General features: G+C 43.6%; 1 protein-coding gene across 2 annotated transcripts in view; it reads right to left on the bottom strand.

Moving 5' to 3' along the window:
* Positions 1 to 3,002: 3,002 nt before the first annotated feature.
* Positions 3,003 to 23,516, bottom strand: part of TMX3 (thioredoxin related transmembrane protein 3) — a 42,217-nt gene continuing 21,703 nt past the window's right edge. For both annotated transcript variants that reach the window (XM_037508421.2, XM_037508422.2), the window contains 7 exons: positions 19,868 to 19,966; positions 17,545 to 17,602; positions 17,317 to 17,370; positions 16,150 to 16,206; positions 9,088 to 9,217; positions 7,772 to 7,840; positions 3,003 to 6,361 (listed from right to left, as the gene is read on the bottom strand). In XM_037508421.2, coding sequence (XP_037364318.1) covers positions 6,107 to 6,361; positions 7,772 to 7,840; positions 9,088 to 9,217; positions 16,150 to 16,206; positions 17,317 to 17,370; positions 17,545 to 17,602; positions 19,868 to 19,966 — 722 coding nt within the window. In that variant the 3' untranslated portion in view covers positions 3,003 to 6,106. The remainder of the gene's footprint in view (positions 6,362 to 7,771; positions 7,841 to 9,087; positions 9,218 to 16,149; positions 16,207 to 17,316; positions 17,371 to 17,544; positions 17,603 to 19,867; positions 19,967 to 23,516) is intronic.

The raw sequence follows: 23,516 nt of genomic DNA, 5'->3' as shown, positions 1-23,516 counted from the left end.
AGCCCGAAGTCCTCCCCAGGCTTGGTGGAGCTCCTGGGCTCTCACCCTGAGAAGTGCAGCTCCCCGCCCGGTTATCTTCCGGGAGACTCAAACCTGGCCCTAGACGTGGAGACGCGTCCCCATCTCCGCTGCAGACAGACCCACTCCGGCTCTCTGGAACGGGTCCTGCCCACTCCGCAGCGCCAGCTCCAGCATTTTGCCAAGAGGTTTGTATCTGCCCCTTTCTGCTGCCATTGAATCTGCGCTGACATTGGCGTAGTGTTGGGGAGAAAGGCCTTGACGTCCTGTACAAACTCCACAAATAGGTTTTTATGGCTCCACCCCCACCCCAGACCAAAGAGATCCAACATACCAGGACTAAAAATCCCGTCACGTCGTCACCAGCAAAGGGAGGGCTGCTGGGACCTAAAGGTGAGTGAGCAGCCAGGCCTGGTGCACAACCAGAATGTGGGCCTGGCGGCTCCTGGCTTCTCGCCAGCTCTCAGCGTGCTATTGGGGTCCCAGCTCAGCAGAACTGGTAGGATGCATTCACCCATTTCTCTCCCTCTCTTTTCCCGAGTTATTCATTTCTTCATTTCCCCTTCTTTAGAAATAAACACTTTATTACCCTGTGTGTGCCCGCGGTTAAGACTTAGTGGAAGTCCCTTTAAAGCTTGCAGGGGAGGACCCACAGGCAGGTCACCCAGTTCATATCGGGGCTGCCCTCTCCCAGTACCCCCCAATAAATCCATATTGTGGTCATACGCGTGTATGAAAAGTCGTAAGTAAAAATTCCCCTTTCATGGAAGTCACAGTCCATTCCCAAACTTGATCAAACAAAAAATGAGCTCACCCCTCTGTGTGGCGTGGAGTTCTAGACCCGGTGAAGGCTTTCTCCCTCTTCCAGGCAAGCATGGTTCCCGGCCAAATCCAGCCTGAGGCCTGTTTTTGAAGTGACCTTGAGCTAAGAAAGAGTTCCACATTTTTAAAGATTTTTTTTCCAAAAAATAAAAGCATGTGCGGCCGAGCCTGGTCCTCAAATCTCCCTTCGTTACTGCTTGGCACTCACAGAACAAAGTTTGCTGACACCTTGTGGGGTTTTCCAGAATATATTTCTCTGTTTCTGCATTGTGAGGGCTTTCTGAGCAACTTTCACTGAAACCTAGGAGTAGAGGGTGCAAGCGAGGTTTGGAAGGCAATTTATGACTGTTAAGCTAGAACTTGAGAGATTTACCTCCCAGAACTAATAATGTTTTATTCCAAGTGGTGCAGAGATCTGAGTTTGGAGCCATCCCAGCGCATGGAGATAATAGTGCAGTCATTCCCTGGAGAGACATATTTACATCCCAAAGAGCTAGAACTCAGGATGATTCAGGATACGCCTGAAAGGCATGCATGGAAGCATCTAGAGGCATGTAGAGAAGCACCTCATTTTGCATTTTCTCACCTGCAATGCTATTGGGTCTCCCCAAATTCATACACTGAGATCCTAACACCGATCTTGATGGAATTAGGAGGTGGGATTTTGGGGGGCAACCATGGAGCCATCAGGAACAGGTGAGTGCCCTTGTGGGGAGATTTCAGGGAGCTCTTTCTCCTCCCCCACCCTGAGGACACAGGACCAGGGCTCTGTGAACCAAGAGGCAGACACGGGATCTGTTGGTAACTTGGTCTGAAGAGTCCCAGCCTCCAGAATGGCAAGAATTACCTTTCTGTTGTCCACTCGGGCATCAACATAGCAACTCGAAGAGACAGACACACAGAAGCCCCATGAGGGCAGCAGGTCATGAGACATTCCTGGCATTACCCAGGGGGAGGGATTCAGGATACGGGAGGGTACTTGGTCATTTTCAAGTCAGTCATTTTCAAGTCAGTAATGACTGATCCATTCTGCTCCAGGATCTATCTGGGATAGAATTATCTCATCTCTATAAGCAAATACTTGTTTTAAGCTGGTGAGGCCGGCGATACCCCTCAAGATCCTACTCCAGGCACTGAGCAGCTCTCCAGCCTTGCGCCCCAGCCTGGTGCAAGGGAACCCATTGTGTTGTTTTCTGTTAATAGGTGGTTAAGCCTTTACGAAGGCCAGTGTTGGTCTCCGCTCTTGGCTGATGTTATTATAGCAACCGCGCCAGCCTCCTGGGGCCGCAGGAATAAGCAGCACACATGGAACGACCGAAACTCCTTTCCTCCTAGTTCTGAGGATGGGAGTTTGCGATCCAGGCAGGGCTGGCCCCTGGTCTGGTTGTCCCCGTGTCTACACGGTCTTTCCTCCATGACTGGACCAACTTTCTTCTCAAGTCAGGACACCAGTCAGACCCGACCGGGGCTCCCCACCAAGGACCTCATTTTAATCGTGACCTCTTTGAAGTCCTATCTCCAAGCACAGTCCTATTCAAGGGCACTGGACACTGGGACTTCAGCATAAGCATTTTTCAGGGACACGTTTTAATACCCAGAACACTGACAAAGGGGCCGAGCAGAAGCTGCAGTTACTCTGGACTCCTTAGTGAGGGACTTCCTGACAGAGGGAGGAAATTACAACTAGAGATCTTTTACCTCCTTCGCCTTCTCCACTCCTGAGCCGGGCATCTGTGTTGGGCGGCATGGAGTCTTCAGGACTGGTACCACCAAGGTCAAGGGCACCCGACTCTGAGGGGCGATCAGTATCGGGGTGCTCACTTCTTGTTCTCCACCCCCTTCTATTCACCAGCCCTTCCCGATAGCCTGGCCCACAAATTTCAAGCTCAAATGCCAAGAGGAAAACCTTACAGCCTAATAGTATGTTCACCAGTTTCTCCAGGGTGCAAATTAGAATTCGTGTGTGTGTGTGTGTGTGTGTGTGTGTGAGAGAGAGAGAGAGAGAGAGAGAGAGAGAGAGAGAGAGAGAGAGAGAGAGAGAGACGTGTGGAAGGTGCTTTCTGGAAGATGAGGATTAGTTGTCTGCTTTTTTGCACAGGTGACTGTTCATGCTGCAAACAACCAAAAGTTCAGTAGCGACAAGACCAAACAAATACAACTGTAAATGTTTTCAATTTATTCATTTTAGAAAACAAAGGCTTACAGTTGGTGCCATAGGCAAGATCTCATGAATTCAACAAGTGAGTAATACAGACTTTCAAAAACCTTTATAGATTAGTCCAAAGTAGAAAATTATTTGTTGCCCACTCTTGGACTCGGACCCATTCAGAAAAAATATATATTTATAAAAATAAATGGCAAACCTAGTCCCACCAACTGCTAGTCCTAACACCCAGCACTGGTTTATTTGACCAATTTCTGCATAAGAAGAGCTCAGTGATTTTTTCCCCTGTCCAACCTCCATAGCATATGAAGCAACGATGAAAGTACTTAAATTACTTTTTTGCGAAATCCAAACTAAAAAAGCCCCTGAACCAAACACAAGACCAGAACCAAGACCAGAAAATTCACTCAACAAAAACAACGCAGTTAATTTTTCATACAGACCCATTCTTCAACCTCAAGACATCTTGGCTCTTAATCCCGTTTCTAAATCAGACATCTGACTCGACATGAGAGGAAGAAAACAAAAATTACAGGTGTAACACCTCAGACAAGTTTCAGACAACAGAAGCTAGGCAGACGGTATCATAGCCCATGAAACGAACAAAAAGCAGCGCCACCAATAATGGGTTGCACGGCTTGATAAAAATATGTGCTTTCTCTCCTTGGAATATCTTTAAATAATGTCTGAGCACCAGATTCAGCAACAGCAAGCGCGCAGAATTCTGGGTTTTAGGAGTTACTGTGCAAGTCGAACTATGTCACAACTCAAAGACAAGGCATAAGGCATCTCCAGCTGGCTGAAGGGCGGTCCCCCATCAGCGCGCGGCCTCGAGAGGCAGCATGGAATTAGAGGAACACCGACACTTTCCGACTAGATTAAGAAACTGATTTTGGAGGGAGCTTTCCTCCCCAGCTCTGCTGTCACACTGAAGGCAAAGCACACCCGTGAGCAAATATTTTAAATCTGCAAGAAATGTGACGACATCCTCAAATAGAAACAAGTAAAAAGCAAAGCCTTAATATGAAATAAATCACTTAGAAACCATCCTCACACCTTGTGTCCCCATCAGACATTCTGAAAACACAGGCCACCGCGCAACAGTGCAGAACTGTGGAAGAGACGACGGAGACCCAGACGTTAACTCACAGACCAGAAAATGGCAGAAGGCGAGGCCGCCACTGGACTCCGCTGCTGAAGCACGCCTGCTTTCTGCCCCTGGGGCGGCTCTTCCGCTGATGTGACAAGAGACAAGAAAAGGCGGTGAGGGGCACCTGAGCTGAGGAATCTGAAGAAAATGCAATGGCTCTTCCCAGGCCACTCCCATCACTGGCCACACCACGCTACGAGCCTGAGGCCGAGGGCACCCTGCTGGCCTCAGCCCTGCCCTGCGGAGACGCCAGCCTGGCTCCGACCCACCACTCATCTCCCCACAGCGTCCACTCATCTCCCCACAGCGTCGCTCGCTCCTCCCTGGAAAGCAGTCTACTGTGGACACTTTCTCTCCAACTTCCATTTAAGAACATCCTACTCCATTTCCTGAAAGCCCCTGTGACTGCACGCAGCAAGCAGCGCAGCGGGTGGCAGACGTGACGTGTGAGGATGAATCATTGCAGAGAAGAGCACATGGACACAGTGAAAGCCACCGACGATTCCTCAGCACAGGACTCAGGAGTTTCAGTGCAGTTTCAATCAACCTGGCATCAAAAATAAACAAAGGCTGCCCTCTGGGAACAAAGCCCTCAGCACTGCAGTATCAGGGCCACGAGAGACATATTTTTAAAGTGATTAAACCTTTTAAAATTTTAATAAAATCCCTTACATTGGGTAACTCAACTACTCAAATAATCAGCCAAATAATAACAGTCACCTCATAACAATCCTAGACTCAGCTCAATATAAACTACTCTACAACAATCATTGCAAACTGTCACTTAAGAAACACCCCAGTCTGTACATCACTTGGGGTGGAATTTGCACGTCGCTTCTTTATAGACAGACAACGAAGGGTCGCTGGCTGAAGTGGGTGACAGAACTGTGAGGCTGGAGAAGGTAACCGGAGATGCTTTAACGCTGGGCATGCATGCTCGCTGACAGGCCGGTCCCATCACTCATGACTAACTGTGAATACGGACGTGCCCGTCATATGATGTAACAGACAAATGTCAGTAAACTCTGTTTACATGCACGCACACGTCAGATCATAAGTGACTATACCATCAACATAAAACTAGGATATACATTACTTTTTAAAAAACAGCAGGAGCTTTTTAATCAAAGGAAACTGATAGAGGAAACCCCTAGATATAAAAGAGAAAAGCCGGCTGTGGTGGCTCAAGCAGGGCGGGAGGAAGAGGCCCTCGCGAGGACGCGGCCGAGAAGGCTGAGATGCCTGGGGAGAGGCCCGGGGCCAGCTCACCGCTCTGGGGAAACCCTTAGACGTTGCAAAGATCAGACGTGAGACTATTCTCCCTCACTGTACAGGGCCATAGGAAAATTGGTAACAATGCAACTGAGTATAAAATTAAAAATTAATGTATCTTCTCCTTTAAAAACGACTAACAAAATAAAATTGCTATGCTATATAAAACCAAATTATCTTTATTCTTGTCATCTTAATCTGACCTGTGGAAAATTTACTCATTTTCCTTAAAGTGCCTAAATTTTAAAGACTTAATTTGTCCATATAAATGTTATCCAAAATACGTGATGAGAATGGATGGTAGGAGGTGGAGGTTGCACTTTTCTACATCAAACCGTATCTGCCTGCTGCCTGACTGGCCAACTTAAATATTCTGCCCAAAGATCTCCATTTTGTCACAGAATATTCAGGTAGAGAAACATGCAAACAGAACTGATCTAATGACATCTACAGGTAAGCTGACGCAGTGCTCTGAGTTTGTTCTCTTGTTTTACACAAGCACCTCACCTCTCGCTCCACACAACTCCCCACTCACGGCAGGACTACTTTAATCCATGCACTTGATATTAGCAAAATACAAATAACATGTCCTCTTCTGTAAAGATCATGATTAAATGTCTAAATTCAATAAATAGGCTCTGATAATGGGAAATTCAAGCAAACACTGGCACCGGCCCTGCTCAGTCCTGCTTCTTCTCCAGCGCGTCCTTGGGTTCCTGCGCCGCGGGCACCGGCGCGTCTCCTGGCCCCTGCGGGTCCCTGCTCTCTGCTGCCGGCACGTGGTTTTCAACCTCACTCTTGGACACTTCGTACCGTTCTTCTATGTACCCCCCGTCCGTGTCGGCCGTGTAGATCCCGTAGCACATGATGCTGATGACGCCCAGTGGCAGGCCGAAGAGGAAGCAGCCCATGAGTGGCGAGCTCTTGAATATGGACTGCGGAGAGACAAGCACAGCGCGGTCACCCTCAGGTGCGTGCTGGAAAGAGACCTGCGTGTGAAGCCTCAGAGGCTCCTTCCTCTCAACACCATCCAACTTGGTGTTAGCTCTTGAAAAATCAATGTCAGGATTTCCGTAGTAATTACCAAGTCAATGGCACTGTAAGAAACAGAACTGGGCGCGTGTGGATAGCCAGCTACCGGCAGTGGAAAAGGGCACCACATAGACACTTCTAAAGCCATGACAGCAGCCACCAGCTATCTGGCACGTTACCAGAGCCCAGGGGCCGCGGCAGGGAGCTGCCCACCGAGAAGCAGCCGTCTGCCATGAAGAAGGTACAGAGTTTCTAGTTAACATTCCTCACACTTTTTACGCACCTGGTGAGTAGCAGAGCCACATTCCCTTACCAGATTCCCTCAGTTCACACACTGTCTCCTCAGCTCCCAGAGGAGCACGAGTACCTGCAGCGCGCAGGCTTCTCAGCTATCCTGCCTCGGCGCTGTGACATGTTAACTGCCGAGAAGGATTCAGATCTCAGAGGAGAGCATGGTCGCCCTGGATTGAGATAATGGAAGGAGGCTTCACAGAGTAGAGGTGTTGTGAAGTGGAAAAATGAAGGATGAGCAGAAAGAGGCAGGCTGAGGTGCAGCACGAGTCTCCGGCTAGAAGCACCCAGAACTCGCATTCAGAGCCGAGCAGGAAGCGAGAAATGGACAGAGCATTTCACTGGGCATCCTGGGAAGGGAGGAGAGGAAACAAAGCCGGCACGCAGACAGGGGAGACAGGGCAGGCCGAGTGAGGACACCGTGCGGGTCAAGGAGCGGCCGCGCACGGGGGAAGGGCCTTCTAGGTTGGAGGCAAGAGGAAGAGAAAGGTCAGCGACAAACTGAAGCACGCGTGCAAGAGCCACAGGTTAACACATGTATTCCTCCCCGAGAGAAGACGCCAGCTCTTCTTTAACGACTGCTTCTGGCCATAAAGGAGGAAAGAGGCCGGGGAAGCTCAGGACGGACGAGCAGAACCAAGCTCAGGCACCCACACATCCCAGCATGCCCCCTGCAGGCTGAGCTGAGCCCATGCTGGCTGGAGAGAAGGGTCTCTAGAGCTCTGAGCAAGGAGTTCCGGGCAGGAGGAGGAGACACTGCGGAGTCGTACTATCAAGTAACAGGTTTTGAATCCCAGTTAACTCTCCAATCGCACAGAAATGAATTTAAAGAGACCTAATTTCCACCTGATAAATGTATTTTCTTACTGAACATACAGTCTAGTTCTTATTTTGCAAATTGAAAAGATTTGTTTTTGCCAAATTCTTTGAGATTCCAGATTTTACATTAGTTAGACACAAAGAGTCTTTCTACTTACACATTCTCAGTTATTAATGATACTGAACAAACTGTCTTAACTTACCACAATAGTAGATTTGGCATCAAATACTATTCTTTTCAATCTCTGCAAAATGCTATCACCTCCTTGGGCCTTGAATTTAACAGGAAAAAAACAATTAGATTGTGCTTTAAAAGTCCACACCTTCATTTCTCTCTGTTCTATACTCTCAGAACCACAGACCACGGTGTCTACGCCGCCTGCATAAGCCCCCCAGAGCCCTGGCGGGACCCGGGCTGCTCTGGGGCCCGTCCTCCGACCCCTGCGCACACGCTCGGGTCTGCTCTCAAGCACTGGTCCTCCCCGCTGGCCACCATGCAGTGCGGCTGAGGCAGCCCACCCGAGCCCAGGCCCAATTTCAGAGCCTGACTGCAGAGGTCAAGGGGCCACCGCCGTAGGACCCCCGCGGCTGTCAGCGTGTTGAGCTCAGAAAGAAGAAAGTGCAGAAAGGAGACAAAGTCCTTTCATCAAAGGTGAAAATCAATCAAGTTCCGCATCAGCCAGTCCTGAAGTCTGGCCCCTGTCCTGTCTTTCCGAGCTCTATACGCCTGTCCCAACTCTCTGAATCAGCTTGAGATGCGTTTCATCCACTCACAAATCCCTACAAAGTGGTTAAGAGTGTTTCCAAGGAGAAACTTGCTAATTTGCTTGACAAGTTTCAAATAAAGTTTGTGTCAAGCCGAAACAAGTCCCACAAAATACTTAAAACTTCAGGAAAGCAATGACGTCTCATTCTCTGTGCTGTTATTTCTCATCTGTTGAGTCACAGATGCTGGCTGCTCACGAGCTGGTGGTTTCAGGATCCTTTAAAAAGGGCTGCAGCCCCCAGTCTGAAAACCACTGCAAGTGAGTCTAGAGAAAGACAGACAGTGAAGACTGCCTAGTCATTCTTCCTGAGAAATCTTTTACAGGATTACATTTGGTTCCACTGGGGCTCTGATTCTCAACATGTTTCCTTCTCTCTTTAGAACATGGCCCTATTTGCAGGTTTTCTTATAAAACCCAGAGGAATGTCCTCTGCAAGTTGTACTCCTGAACCTGAGGGGCGCCGGGACCCAGAGGGGACGCTGCTGGGAGACCGCACACCCCTACCTCACACTCTCCGGGCCCCTGGCTCCAAGGGCCAGGGGCACCTCCAACCACGGTGACACCCAAGAGTCCTCCAAGGAACCCTTAGCAGGACAATTCCAGCCATTAGCAGCCTCTGGTGCTGAAGAACCGCCTGTGTCTAGAATGTGACCGTCTCTCATCAGGAGAAGCCGGGGACGGAGGCCAGCCTTCACCTGCCCTCACCGGGGACGGCCACTCTTCACTCTTCCTGTCCGAGCAGAGCCACTTACCTCTACTGTGCCATCCAGGACGCTGTTAATGAACTGGACCATATCTTCGGCGTTCCTGAGCTGTCTGTCCAGCACGAAGTACTGCTGGTTGGACGTGTTCAGGACGACGACTGTTGGAATCGTCAACTCACTGAAAAGTGAAAAGGACAGAAGAGATACATGAAACACGCAGATACACAAATATTCTGATATCTATTCTGATCTCAGTAATTATAATTACAAAAGAAGACAGCGATGTTAATAGCCTTTGCTCCCCTTTTGCCTCATGGAGAATTTCATAATTTATATCAATTCCCAAATTAGCTAAATTAAGATGATTAAAATACCTAATAAAACTTATCAATGAATAATCATGATTACACTTGAGGATAAAGGTCATGATGTATGAAGCACCAATTTCCAGGCAGTACTCCTTGCCACCAGTTCCTTCTGCACGCCCTCACTATGAATCCTGTACGACCCACCTCAGTACCTCAGTTAAAAGACACCCAAGTAATTCAGGGAAGAGCCTGGCCTCTGGCCTGACACTGTGTTCAAATCTGGGGCTTTTCCATAATTTAGTTTTAAGGTCTAATGCTTTTCACTCACAGATGAATAAAAAGTGAAGGGGAATAAGGAGCTTCAAAGGAAACTAACTTGTCATAAAAATTAAATGAGGAAAATCAAGTTAAATATTCAGGACGGTACTTGTACATAATACATGGTTTATAACCACAACTGCAAATTCTCTCACCTCCCACTCACCACTGTCTATTCCACCCCAGTACCAAGACTTGCTTCACTAATCAACTGGACGTCTACAGTACGTGTCATTCCATTGTCCTTTTTTTTCCTTTCAAGGAGAGGTTTTTGCAGAATGAGGGAAGGCGGCTTAATCCCATGTCATACATGCCTCACTTTTACGCCTCACTTTCACGGCGAGTCATGCCTGTATGAAAACATGCACAGGCAGGACACCCGAAGTGTCAGCACTTCACGCTGCTCTCAGGAGCACGTCCGCATCCAGGAGAGGTTTTACTGCCCTGACTCCCCCTCTGTGGACCACGCCCTCCTCCCAGGCAAGCAACACGCTCCTCAGTAGGGATGCCGAGCTCCGCGAGTTCAGGCTGAGCTGACGACGCAGACTTGAACACCTCTCCAGGGTCGAGGACAGGAAAGCCACATGCAGCAGACCTGACCTTAACTGGCGGTGCCCAGCTGAGCGCAGTCAGGCCCCGGGCGGGTGGTGGAGGAGAGAGCCTTCCTGACTGACGGACTGGGCACCGGGGCGCTTTATTATCCAGTATCACTATTAGGCAATGTCTACGGACTGTGTAGTAAGAAAAAGTCTTTGTTTTACTTTTTTCACAAAAACAGATGATGCAATTTTTTGATCTAGAGCAATTTATTAGTTATAATGCACGATTAACAAAAATATTTATTTCTCCTTTCACGGGATGGATTAGAACCTGGGGTTTCCACAGCAGTGCATCTTAGGAAAAAGTAAAATACACGACTGAACTAGAAAACAACTATTTGTTTTAAAATAATTCAATTTGAATAATGAAAGAAAATAACATATTACCATATTATAGCCTCCCTAAATATATATTCACAAAATCCACTATAAAATTTCATAATCTAGGGCCTCCCCGGTGGTGCCCCAGTTGAGGGCTGGGTTGCGAAGCTGCCCGCAGCCTCTGCAGCGCCGGTTCAATCCCCGGCCACCGGGTGAGGGTCCCACATGGCACGCAGACCTCTCCTACCACCCGCTGCTCCCCTCAGCAGTGTACTTCAGTCCTTCTGCCTGTTCTGCTCCCTGCTCTGGTGAATTCTCTCACCCTCCCACTCTTCTGACTGTACCCAGTGCTTATATAAATAAATAAATCTTTAAAAAAAAAATCATAATCTAAAGGTCTGATAATATTTAAGAAAAAACAAACATAGTCGATGTTGCAGTGCAATGATCGTGTAAGAACATCACATATTTCCTGTAAGTTAGAAACATTTGGGCATCGATACCTATTAAATTCCTCTAATTTATCCGTTAATATCACTGTTACGCTACATCAGAATACTTGGAATAATGGAGATCTGGATTGAAGACTGGATCACTTCAACTTCTAATCCTTTTCAATTGCCGAATGGACCTTGATTCTTATTGAGTCATTTTGGGCATATTTTTTAACTTTCTTGAGTTTCTTTAAGACATTTTAATTTCCTCATCTATACAATAATAGTTACACCTCAGTTATAATTAAAATTAGAAAGTATGCAGTGACCTCTTAGTCCACTGTCTGCCATGGGCTAAGTCCACAACAAGGACTTGGATTAACATCATGTCACCACGGTGGTACACCTCCTCTCTCAAGGACGCAAACTGTATCTACTAACAGAAAGAGGCCGGTGCTAGGCTCCTCTCTCATCTCCTTCCTCCCATGCTTCCTAATAGTTACTACACACCTCTGGCCTGCACCCCAGCTCTAGTATGCATAAATAAATAAAATAAATCTTTAAAAAAAGGTCCATCCTTCAGGAGAAAAAATAGCCAAAGATAAAATATACTTAATATACATAACCGCTTTCTGTTGCTGCTATAATCAGCAGCAGTCAGCGACTCAGCAGTCACTGTCTCTGAGTTCTGGGTCAGAAGGCTAGCAGGCTCTGCTGGCTCTATCTGCGGAGGTGGAAATTTGGTAGAATTTTAAGTGCATGTGACTAGAATGAAGGCCCCTGTTTCCTGTTGGCTAATGGCTGCGAGTTACTCGTTTCGAGAGGTCACCACACTCCCTGGGCTCGTGGCCCCTTCATGCTGAAAGCCAACAACAAGGAGTCCATCCCGTGCTCCAGCTCTCTCTGCTGCATCCGCCAGGGAGTTTACTTTTGTGTGATAGGGGATTAGACTGGGCTCCCCACTTATAATGCGGGATAATCTCCTATTTTAAGGTCCATGAACTTAATTACTTAATCTATAAAGTGTCTTTGCTCTGAATTACTGACAAATTCTGAGAACTGGGGTATGGGCATTCTTGCGGAGCCATTCTGTCCACTGCATGGAAACTGGGGAGCCATTCTGTCCACTGCATGAAAACCAAGACTCTACGACTTCCTGTCAAACTTGTCAGACAATCAGTGCCTACGGCATGGACGCATCAGAATTCTCAAATTCCCTAGTTCTTCAGTGTTTATCCCCCTATAAATATAGCTCCTTATTGGCTAATAAATATATTATCTTCCAAATATTAGTAGTCTAAAATCATGAGTTCTGAAAAATGCAGATTTTAAGCTGCCCCATGGCAGGCAACTGAAATATTCTAAAAATATTACTGCTGGCTAGAGGTCTTAGAGAAATAACTCAGCAATTTTTGTCTAATGGAACAAAACTGAATCATTTCATATCTGGATTTACAATATTAGTCAAACCACACGTAGGTTGTTTTAACTGACGATAAGGAACATTAACGGTGTATCCACAGATAGCAAATAAAGCTGGGAAATGACCAATTCAATATTTCATGTCGAGACACTGATTATTTAGAAAAAATGATTTAGATTCGCTAACATTTTTCCAATAAGTACCAGGCTTCTGGACCAGACAAGATGGTAGGGACTAAGGTGTCCTTGCTTCTCCCCACTAAATCTCATGTGGAAAATACAGCAAGAAACAATCAAAATGGGGATCACAGGGTGAAGAAAGGGATCTTAGGGCGGAAAGGAAACAATGGCCAGGCATCTTGCAATCCTCCACCCAACAGGGTTATCTCCCAGACCACAAGGGTGGCAAAGACACCTCAGCTAGCTACAGTCTTCCTCTGAACTGGAGAGGGTCCTGCTGGGAAAAAACAGCACAGGCAAGGGGACTGGAGTGGGGGCCCTGCTGACACCCAGTAGCCAGGAGAAGCGCTCTTGGTCCTTACAGGCTGGGCATCCCCCAACCCCCAACACTGGCGATGCAGCTCTAAAGAGCCAGCGGCTATGCAGGCAGCACTGGCAGGAAGATGTGTATAAGAGACAGCAGCAGATCACGCCATTCAGCAAAGACTAAAAAATTTAAATTGCCACTAGAACCACAGCCCACAAAAGTAGTCCAGGGCCTGCTTTTCAAACCAAAATATAGTGCTATCTGCAGGACATCTGTATAATCTACAAGATGATGCAAAGAACTGAACAGCAAAATATACCAGATTTGGATAAAGATATAAACCTACTGATTAAAGAAGATGAATTTCAAATAGGATAAACACAAAAAAGTCATAAATTTCAAAACACTGTGCTGTCCATGTCATGTAGTGCACCTATACATGTCATAAATTTCAAAACATTGAAAAAAAATTACAGCAACCAGAGAGCAACGCCACATTTCTCTGCAGGACAGTGACTGTCTCATCTGAAACCAAGAAGTAGGAAGGAAAAGAACTGGCAACCACAAATTCTGTAGCCCGTGAATGAGAAAAGGACAGGCATTCTCAGCCAAGAAAAGCTAAGAGGAGAAGTTGTGAGCAGACCAACCCTGAGAGAATAGCGAGAAAGTTCAAACACAAAGAAAATACAAAAAAAAATTCTTGAAAGACCAGGAAGAAAAGTAAAAAGAGCAAAAATGAGTGTAAATACAACAGACTTTTTCTTCTACAATTTTAAAAATCGTATTTATTAGTTGAAACAAAATATGATCTGCACGTGATTTGGTCTTCCTCAACGTATGTAGTGAAATTCTCAAGATGTTATTTATGAAATAAGGAGGTAAAGGGACACACAAGTCAGTGCCATAGACTATGATAAGTTATGTGTGTAAATTTTTATACCTAATAGCAACCACTGAGGAAATAACGCAATGTACTGACAAACCCTATAAATAAGTCAAGATGAAATCATAAAAAAATTTCAAGTAATCCATAGGAAGGCAAGGAAAGAGAATAAGGAAAAAGCAGAGGAAACAAACAAAAACATAAGGCTTGAGCTCTGATCATCAGCAGACAGTCATTATCTGTCTTAATCATAATAGCCTAAATATATCAACCAACAGGATCTAATTGTCTTACATAGGCCACTCTACCCAACAATAGCAAAATACTATTTTTCAAACACACCTGGAATAATCACCAAGAAAGATCATCTCCTGGATCATAAACAGAAAGAAAAAAAAAAATCCTTCAAACTTAAGAGTCACAATTAAACTGTGTTCTCTGATGATAATTATAGATCAACATTTCTACTATACAATAACTCATGTTGGAGGTAACAATCCAGAAGGATGTTCTTCCATCTCTAATTCTGAATCAAGGAGTTGTCTATTCGACATAAACTGCTTTGACGTCTTGCAAACATTGCTTCACTGTATCATTAGATTGACACACCTTGGAGGGACATGAGGGTCTGTACAGAGTCCCCACTATTCATGCTGTAAAAATTCTATTAACAATGCATTTCTATTATAGAGGATATCCCTCTTTGTCACCACAAAGCACAGCACACTCTCTTAGGTTTCTACAAAGTCAATCATACTCCTCCTATTAAGCAAATCTATTTTATAGGCAATAGGAAATATACAAATAACAATTTTATACTTTGTTTCCAGTATTAAAAATTCAGGGTCAAGTTTTTCTACTACCAATAACAACTATATATAGTCTTTATTTTCCTTTGTCTTAATTTTTTCATTATATATCTGGTACTTCACATCTTTGGTGAACCCTACTAAATTCTTTTTGGAATAAAAGGGGTAATATAAGTGGATACAAATGAGTAATGGCAATGTAGTATTTTCAAAAATTATGGAGGGTAGTCTGATTAGCAAGTGAGGTTGTTTCCCCTTTAACACACTATAACAATGAATGAAGCCTTTTCCACACAGATGCCCTGGGCTGAACTCCAGAGAGCCAGCACACTGCACAATGGTGCTCGCCGTACTTGAGCCCTCGGTGTGCTGGCCAAGACCAACTGCTTCTGGTAAGTGTTCCCTGCCATCACGTCAGGGGTTACTTTAAACCTCTACTGTTCTTCAAAACCAATTTTCCAACCACCTATTGTGTTTGCTATTATGCTCTGTCTGAAATGCTGTCTCTGCACTCTTTCTCCAGCTGCCTTCATCACAGCCTCCTGTGGCCAGTGTTTTCACAGTAGGGTCAGGGGGACTGTCCATGGCCCAGGCTCTCTCGGAACTTCTCCAGGCTGTCTTACTGTTTGCTATCTCACCGGAGGACCACAGCATTTAAAGACAGGACTCCAGTTCACTCATTCTCTTTGAATCAACAGTACCAAACACAACGTATGATATAACACTTGCTATTTTTCTGTTGAATAAAGTTCTTGCTTCAAATTTATTAATTCAGGCCTCCCCTGGTGGCGCAAGTGGTTGAGCGTCGCGCTGTGAAGCTGTCCGCAGCCTCTGCAGCGCCAGTTCAAACCTGGCCTGTTGGCGAGGGTCCCACATGGTGCTGCGGACCTCTCCTGTCTCGCCCGCTGCTCCCCTCAGCAGTGTGTTTCGTCAGTCTGCCTGTTCTGTTGCCTACTCTGTCTCTGGTGAATCCTCTCACCCTCCTGCACATCTGGCCTGTACCCCGGTTCTTGTATAAATAAATAAATGAATCTTTTAAAAAATTTATTAATTCAGTATAGGTATGATAAATATTTTATTTTCAGAAATAAATCAGATCTTTAGATCATAAACACATTGATGAAATTACTTCAAAATTATTTGTTTTCCTAGTTATTTTAATTTGTTAAAATAAATGCTCTAGAATTCTGAATGCTAAAAATTTTCTATTTAATTTACATCAACTTATTAAAACAGAACTTTATATACTAAACAAAAATTACAAAATTTGCAAGTTTCTGAAAGTCTTCACAAAATACCATAAATTACTACTGAAACAGGAATTAATCTTTTTATTACAAAAATATTAAAACTCAGTGTTTCAAATGTAGACTTAAAAGCCAAAGTGAAATATTTAATGGGAAAATTTCTGCATCAGAATATACCAAAGGTATGTTGCTTTTAACTACTGGTTGCGTCTCTCAGAAAAAGAAATCTAAACCCTGGTAGAACTGGTAACAAATCATTCAATCATTTAGCACTTTACTTACTCCATCAGCAAGGTATTGATATAGTCATTTCCATCCATATGGCCAAACTGAAGATCCCTTAGCCAACAAAAACAACCAGAAACACAAAACCAAAATAACAGAGATCAATATTAAATAGAACAAATGTAAATAACAGCATAAACAAAGAACTGAACTTTAGGCTTAGTAAGCATATAAACACTATAAAAATGTAACATCTAGGGCCTCCCAGGTGGCGCAGGGGTTAAAGACTGTGCTATCAAGTTATCGCCAGCCACTGATGCACGAGTTCGATCCCAGGCTGGGCAGGGATCTAGCCCACATGGGGCAGCAGACCTCTCCTGTCTCACCCACTGCTCCCCTCAGCAGTATATTTCAGATCTGCCTGTTCTGCTCCCCACTCTCTGGTGAATCCTCACCCATCCCACCCCCACACTTATGGTCTATACCCCAGTTCTTCTATGCATAAATAAATCTTAAAAAAATCTAAATCACCTATAATAAATGTAGATGAGATATGAATTCCCCTGGTTCTGAGATACAAACACATAAGCAGTAATAAATTCTAAGACATTTCTACTTTGTTTATATATGTTTAAAATGTAGGGCAATATAAGTGTTTCTAACTGAAATACATTTAAGAAAAATTAACCTTTTACTCTGAAAAAAAAAAACAAAAAACAAAAAACAACAGATCAGAAGATGTTATTTACTATGTAACAGGAGAAATATACTGATGCATCATTAGAAGCACCAAAAATATGTGAATGAATAAAACAAATTTCTAATTATGGTAGCAACAAACAGAATGATTTAAGACACAGCAGAAATGTCACTTTTTATATTCCATTATTTGTTCAGTTCTGTCAAAATTGTCATCTGTCTCTACTTGACTATGGCTGTTCATTTAATCTCAAATGCCCATGTGCCTTATTAGCACAAATGTATTCCATATTCTATCAAGAAGCACATTCTCATCATATATAAACCTGTTCTTTTTTTCTTTTTACTTATAGGAAATACATCAACAAGTTTCAAGTCCTGACAACTCATATTGGAATGCAACATTATATGGTTCACATCAGCACCTTAATTCCCCTCTGCAGGTGTGGAGTTCCACCTCTTTTGCTTTCCTAAATGATAACATATTATTGAGACATAGGGATCTTCTGGAATGTAAGCACCTACCTGTGGAACTGGTCTCTGTAATTGCTAGCAACTTCCTTAATAATTGACTTTAATCTGTAGAAGAACAGACAGATGTATGTTTCATCTCTTCACTTGAAAAACATGATTCAATTACAGTATCTGTTGCCTGCCTAATACTGCAGGAAAAGATGGATACTATATTAACTGAAGTCATGTAAAGTCTGAAAAGGATGACACTTGAAGCTTATTTTAAGACACTCACTATACCTGGTATGTTCAGCTGATGTATTTTTCTCATCAATAACTGCAATAGCCACAAGCTTTCCTGAAATTAAGACAGACATCTAGTTCAATAACACTCCCACACAAACTTTTCAATTATTACTTCAATTGTGAACAGCAAATTGGTAAATAATGTTTCTAGATTTAACTGAAATTATCTTACACTAAGAAGAGTGTTACTCAAATAGTTGATATCAAATGTTTCTTTCCTCCACCTGTCTCCAAAATATAAATAGCAAATATTTAACAATATGCTCAAATTGTACTGTTTTCATACAAGCTAAGTATTCTGCCAAAAGCTAAAACCGTAAGGAAAAATGTCAATAAAATAAATTCACTAGTAATTACTGTAGATCTAAGAGAATAATATATAGTGTTAAAAAAACTTTTTACATTGTTGTTCTTTATTCTCTTTGGTACCACAAGTCACTACCCACCAGTTATAATACACATAACAATGTTCATCCACTTAACCCTAAGCATAAACCCTATTCAGCTCCATGTCCTCAGGAAGGCAGCAGACCTCACAACCAGGGCCCTGGCGCCGGGGTCACAGCAGCAACCTGCCACCCAGCAGCGCCCACACTTTCTGGGGTGGAGAGGGGGGCACACCTGCCAGCTATGTGACTCAGCTTATTCTAGGAAACTACTATCTATTTCAAAGTTGTTGGGAGTGCAACGAGATTACAGACACAAAAATTATCAGGACACTTTCCGACTCACAAGGGTATATAAACACAGGGTTAAAGCAGCCAACCACCTTTACATATCACCCCCACACCTTGGTGCTTCTCCCCTAACTCTACACTGCTCAAACACAGCTTTCAACTTACTTTTAACTGCTTTTAAAAACCTCGCCTGAAAACACCAGCTCACGATGCTTTCTCCTCTTGGATATTCTTTCATTTACTGTGCTATATTTGGCTTCTTTAATTTTTGAGAACTTCCTGAGCTTTTGAAATCCCTACATGCAGAGCATCTACCCACAGCCCAAAACGGACAGTTTCCGGTGTAATTCACTTCTCCCTTACTGAGCCCCCAACAATGTCTGAGGTGGCCAGATCCCAAGGCCAGGGAAGAGCGTGCAGCCCCAGCTTTGTTCAGAAGTTAGCGTGGCTGGGACCAGGGAAATAACCACACAGAATGAACGAGGATTCAGAGCAAACGAATGAGGTTTGAGGGTGTCCGTCAGTCATGATTTCCCCAAGGAAGCAGTGTTTGTTCTGAGTTTGATGGATGAATATAAATTAACTATACAAACTCCGGCAAAGAAAACAGATTGCAAAAAGATGCTTTGGTGCAAGGTACACGGACCTTTGAAGAAACCGAAAAGGCAGCAGGCTGGAGAGAGCGGGAGTGAGAGGGGCTGGAGACCCAGCAGCAGGCAGAGCACACAGCCCCACAGTGGCCAGGGTGGGGGGAGGCTGGGAGCGCGAGGGCGAGCGAGGCCGTGGTGGCATCTGTATGGTGAATGCCCAGGTGGGGCGCCGATCGGGCACAGGCCCCTCTGCCCTCAGCCGCCTGTCAGGCATAAGCAGCACCACAAACTTCTGCTCAGGGCAGCCTGGGAAGGAAGCGGCTCATGCAGGGCCGAAGCTGACTGTTTCGACTGTCTCAAGGTCACGCCTGTCTCCTGTGGTTAGTGTACTGAAAGCAAAACTATCTTTTTCTACATTTCCGCCTTTTCTCTTCAAGGGGGCCTGAAATAATCAGAAAAAAAAACCTACAATCTGTCTACATCTACATCGACTTCCAATTCTGAGCAGGCACACCTCCCTCTGAAGGGTCAGCAGAGACACAAATATCACGCCCAGACCATTAAAAACCAGTTGCAGCATCAGAACAAACATCCGAAAGAAGAACACAAAAAAACAGGCATCAGGACGCGGCCAGCTTGTCACAGGTTATATTTATTTGTATTTGCTTTGCTGTCATTTTCAATCACGTCACTTTAAGAAACCAAGCTAATCTGAACCCCCTTCCTCCCCACAAGTAAAAGCAGGACTACAGGTTACTATTAGTGATATTCCAACTACAGAATGAGTCTCCTAACGATAGCTTCTTGATTATTTTTTCTAATTTCCTTATTTTCCAGTCCTATTAGTAAATAAATTCTCTCTAGCTAATTTTCAACCCATCTACAAAGGTATTCGTTGGCAGTATTAATCTAGTCTCATAAAGCAGAACTGGAAATCAGATCTAAAGGAAGTAATGAAATTATGAAATAGAGCTTAAAATTCTTTTCCTACAGAATCAGAATGACATATGCAACTACAGACTGACAGAAAGTTGAATGTATGTTTGTTACCAGTGTCTCCAAGTTCATACAACAGGAATCCATCCATAGCAAGGTAATTCTGAAATCTCTCCCTGTTGATCCAAGAAGACAGATCACCATCTTCGTACTCTTAAAGACAAAACAAAATCAATATCATATATAAATCACTTTAAAAAGTCTTAAACATTCTAATCTAGCAGTATGCATAAAATGTCTGACGTAGAACCATAATCTTCAATTCCTAAGTTTCCTTTTTAGGGATCTTTTCTAAGCTATCAGAATGTCTAGGAGAATTAATGCACAAAGCAATTCTTCCTCACATGGCACAATTAAAAATAGCAAAAGATAAATAATTGAAATGGTCTATGCAGGAAATAATTTACATAGAGTACATGCCAAGGAAGATCACTTATAGATTTAAAAAATTATAATAATTAATTTGTAAAGTTACAAAAACATTATAGTCTCACTAACTTTGTAAAAAACAAAGTATGAAAAGATTAACTGGCAGAAAGATTAAATGAAGGGGCCCACTCCTACAAAATGGCATCCTAGATTGACGGTTATCCACAGATGATGCCCCGATGGGTAGATTTTTATTATAATTTCTTTCCTCTTCTCTATTTTATGGCATTTCTACCTCGGTTTACAACCCTTTCTCCTGTAGAACCAACACAAACACACACATAAAGTATAGTGCTTTAGCCTTTCCTACGTCAAATGCTTCCCTCTAAAGCAAATAAAAATGTTTATAATACTCAAGGAAACTACTATTTCCTGTAAGAAATCTAACTGAAGTACTCTGAAAAATTACTGCAACTGCAGAAAAAAGAAGCTGATGTTAAAAGTCTACCAACATGCCTACTTGAAGACTGGATTTTACTGATTTTTTGAAAGATTTGCTTTTTTGTCACTTGCATTGCTAAACAAAACATTTTCAAGTTATCAAATGCATAAAGTAAGTAGAATAATGCAAACCTGAAAATATTTATGGATTTGGATTTACAAATTAGAAAAACAAATATAAAACTAGAAGCTAATCACTGAGCCACACGTTCCACATCAGGTAAAAAGAAAACTTTCTGGATTCATCAAATCACTGGAAAAAGAAACTACCCCATGCCACCACGCCAGTGCTTCTAAACTTCCTAATTACAAGGATCAGAGCAAGCACCCAAGGTAACCCTGCTTTTTTTAATCTAGAGGAGGCCTTCAAGCAGGTTCCAAATGCTTCAAGAGCATATGAGAAACAGTGGCCTTGGCAAGAGCTGTACGTGGAAGGTGACACATTCCTGCTCTGGCTCCTCCACTGGGAGGCCACGCTGCAGACAGAGAGACAGTGCTGCAACAGCTGCGCGGAGAATGCAGACAAGTCTGTGCAAATGTGATCAGGTTTTTCCCACAAAAAAACAAGCAGCTCTCTGAGTTGTGAAGAAACTCACAACAAAACTTGAACAAGAGCTCTGAAGGTTCAATTGTGATTACATCATTGATTATTTTAAAATAAAGTAAAACAAATCTTTCTAATCCTGCTTCTTTTACTGTAAAACAGCTGGAAGACTGACCTCACAGAACTAATGTGACGACCAGACAAGACAACAGGCACGCTGTAACAAAGAGCAGGTGGATGACGTAGATATCTAAGAGGATTATTTTCCTCTTCCTGTTTTCATATATGCAAGTTCCTCTTATTTCCCTTTTACGTCCAATGTCTAATACAGACATTCAATATCCAGAGAATGAATGAGCACGCAAATGAATCTGCGAATTAAGTATATAGCTATCCCTTTTCTAGCACCCTCTGTTATCTCCTTCATAATCAGGATATTAACCTGCCTCACTATCTACCTCAAAGATAAAATGAAAATTATCAAGTAAGAGGCAGTAACTTGTATAAAACATAACAAGTAAATGGTAATCACACCAGTTAGAAATAAAATTCAATCCTCACATTCAAAGATAACGACAGAAAATTCTGAAAATGCTTTTCTTCACAAGCTGTCAAAATAAAATTCTCCTTTTACAGAACAGAGTCAAAATGTTCCTTGTATGAGATATTCTTCTATTTATCTGAATTATTTAAGCAATACAAAACTTACTGTTCGAGTAGTTCTAGTTTCTTTTGTTATATAACAACAACCACACTGCAGAATGTTGCTGCAGCAAATACAATGCATTACAACTATGCTCTCCAACACGGAAGACAAAAGCCTCACAAGGCAACTGAGCATTTCCAATGTGCTTAGTGAGAATGAGAAAGTGAATTTTTATTTTTATTACATTATCACTTAGGAGGCCACCAAGACTGCCGTGGCCCAGCGGGACTCCCTGCACTGCCTGGGCACCTGAGCACGGCGCAGGGACCATGGAATAGGTGCCTGATCATGCCAAGGAAGTTTTATTACATTTTTACATGTTATACAGCACATGGTCACCTTAAAAAAAAAAAAAAAATCCCCATGTATAAAGCGATACATAATGAAGCAGAGACAAATGTCACCAGGATTTGCTATAAAAAATTCAAAGGAAAAGGGGAGAAGCAAATGTGGGACAAGCTTGGTGACTGTCTCACCTGGTGGCAGGCGTATATGCGTCTTATTTTACCATTCTCCTGACTATGATGTCTGCTATGATAAAAATATTTAAAAAAATAACCCAGTTTCTTGCTTCCGTGAAGGAAAGCTGGTTAACAGGTCAGTGGTTACCTCTGTCAGGGTGAGAGATGGAACTAGGGAGAGACAACACCGGGGACTGCAACACTACTGATGATGTTTTATGTCTTCACCTTTTTTTTTGTTAGAAATGCTAGATACCTTTTTAAAACATTAATTCTGAATATTTTAAAGTAACACATAGAAATTGATAGGGTTCATCTACTGGAGAGACAACTAACTTGTCAAAAAATAAAAACTAAAGTTGACAGGTAAGAAAAAACCCTCACTTATTCAACCCACGGAACCGTAAGCAGTGATGGTATTTACTAAATCTTTTATCAATACCAGGGCCCCCCTGGTGGTGCAAGAGGTTAAGATGCAACCTATGAGGCTGTGCGCAGCCACTGCAGCACGAGTTCTATCCCCGGCTAGGGAGCTACCCACATGGCACAGCAGACCTCTCCTAACTCGCCCGCTATTCCCCTCAGCAGTGTATTTTAGTCAATCCGCCAGTTCTGTTCCCCACTCTGTCTTTGATGAATCCTCTCATCCCCTCTACACCTACATGACATGTTTGCATAGAAAACAAAGGAAAAAATGTCATGACGTTTCCAAAAACCCAATATACTCAGAAATAAAAAAGAGATGGCAAATAATTGCAAGAATAAAGACTGTGTAAAGGGTCTCCCTGGTGGCCTGCACCCCAGTTCTTGTATGCATAAATAAATAAATCTTTAAAGGGCCTCCCCTGGTGGCACAGGCGGTTGAGCACCACGCTGTGAAGCTGTCAGCAGTCTCTACTGCACTATGTGAGACCCTTGCCGGCCGGCAAGGGTCTCACATGGCACAGCAGACCTCTCCTGTCATGCCCGCTGTTCCCCTCAGCAGTCTGCCTGTTCTGTTCCCCGCTCTGTCTTTGGTGAATCCTCCCACCCTCCCATGCATCTGGCCTGTACCCTGGTTCTTGTGTAAAGGAATAAATCTTTAAAAAAAAAAAAATCTTAAAGAAAAAATCCTTTTATCAT

Source organism: Talpa occidentalis, unplaced genomic scaffold, assembly GCF_014898055.3.
Source record: "Talpa occidentalis isolate TD23 unplaced genomic scaffold, MPIMG_talOcc4v2.1 talOcc4.13, whole genome shotgun sequence".
Classification (NCBI taxonomy): Eukaryota; Metazoa; Chordata; class Mammalia; order Eulipotyphla; family Talpidae; genus Talpa; species Talpa occidentalis.
The sequence above is the reverse complement of the archived record's forward strand: the minus strand, read 5'-3'. Positions and strand labels throughout refer to the sequence as shown.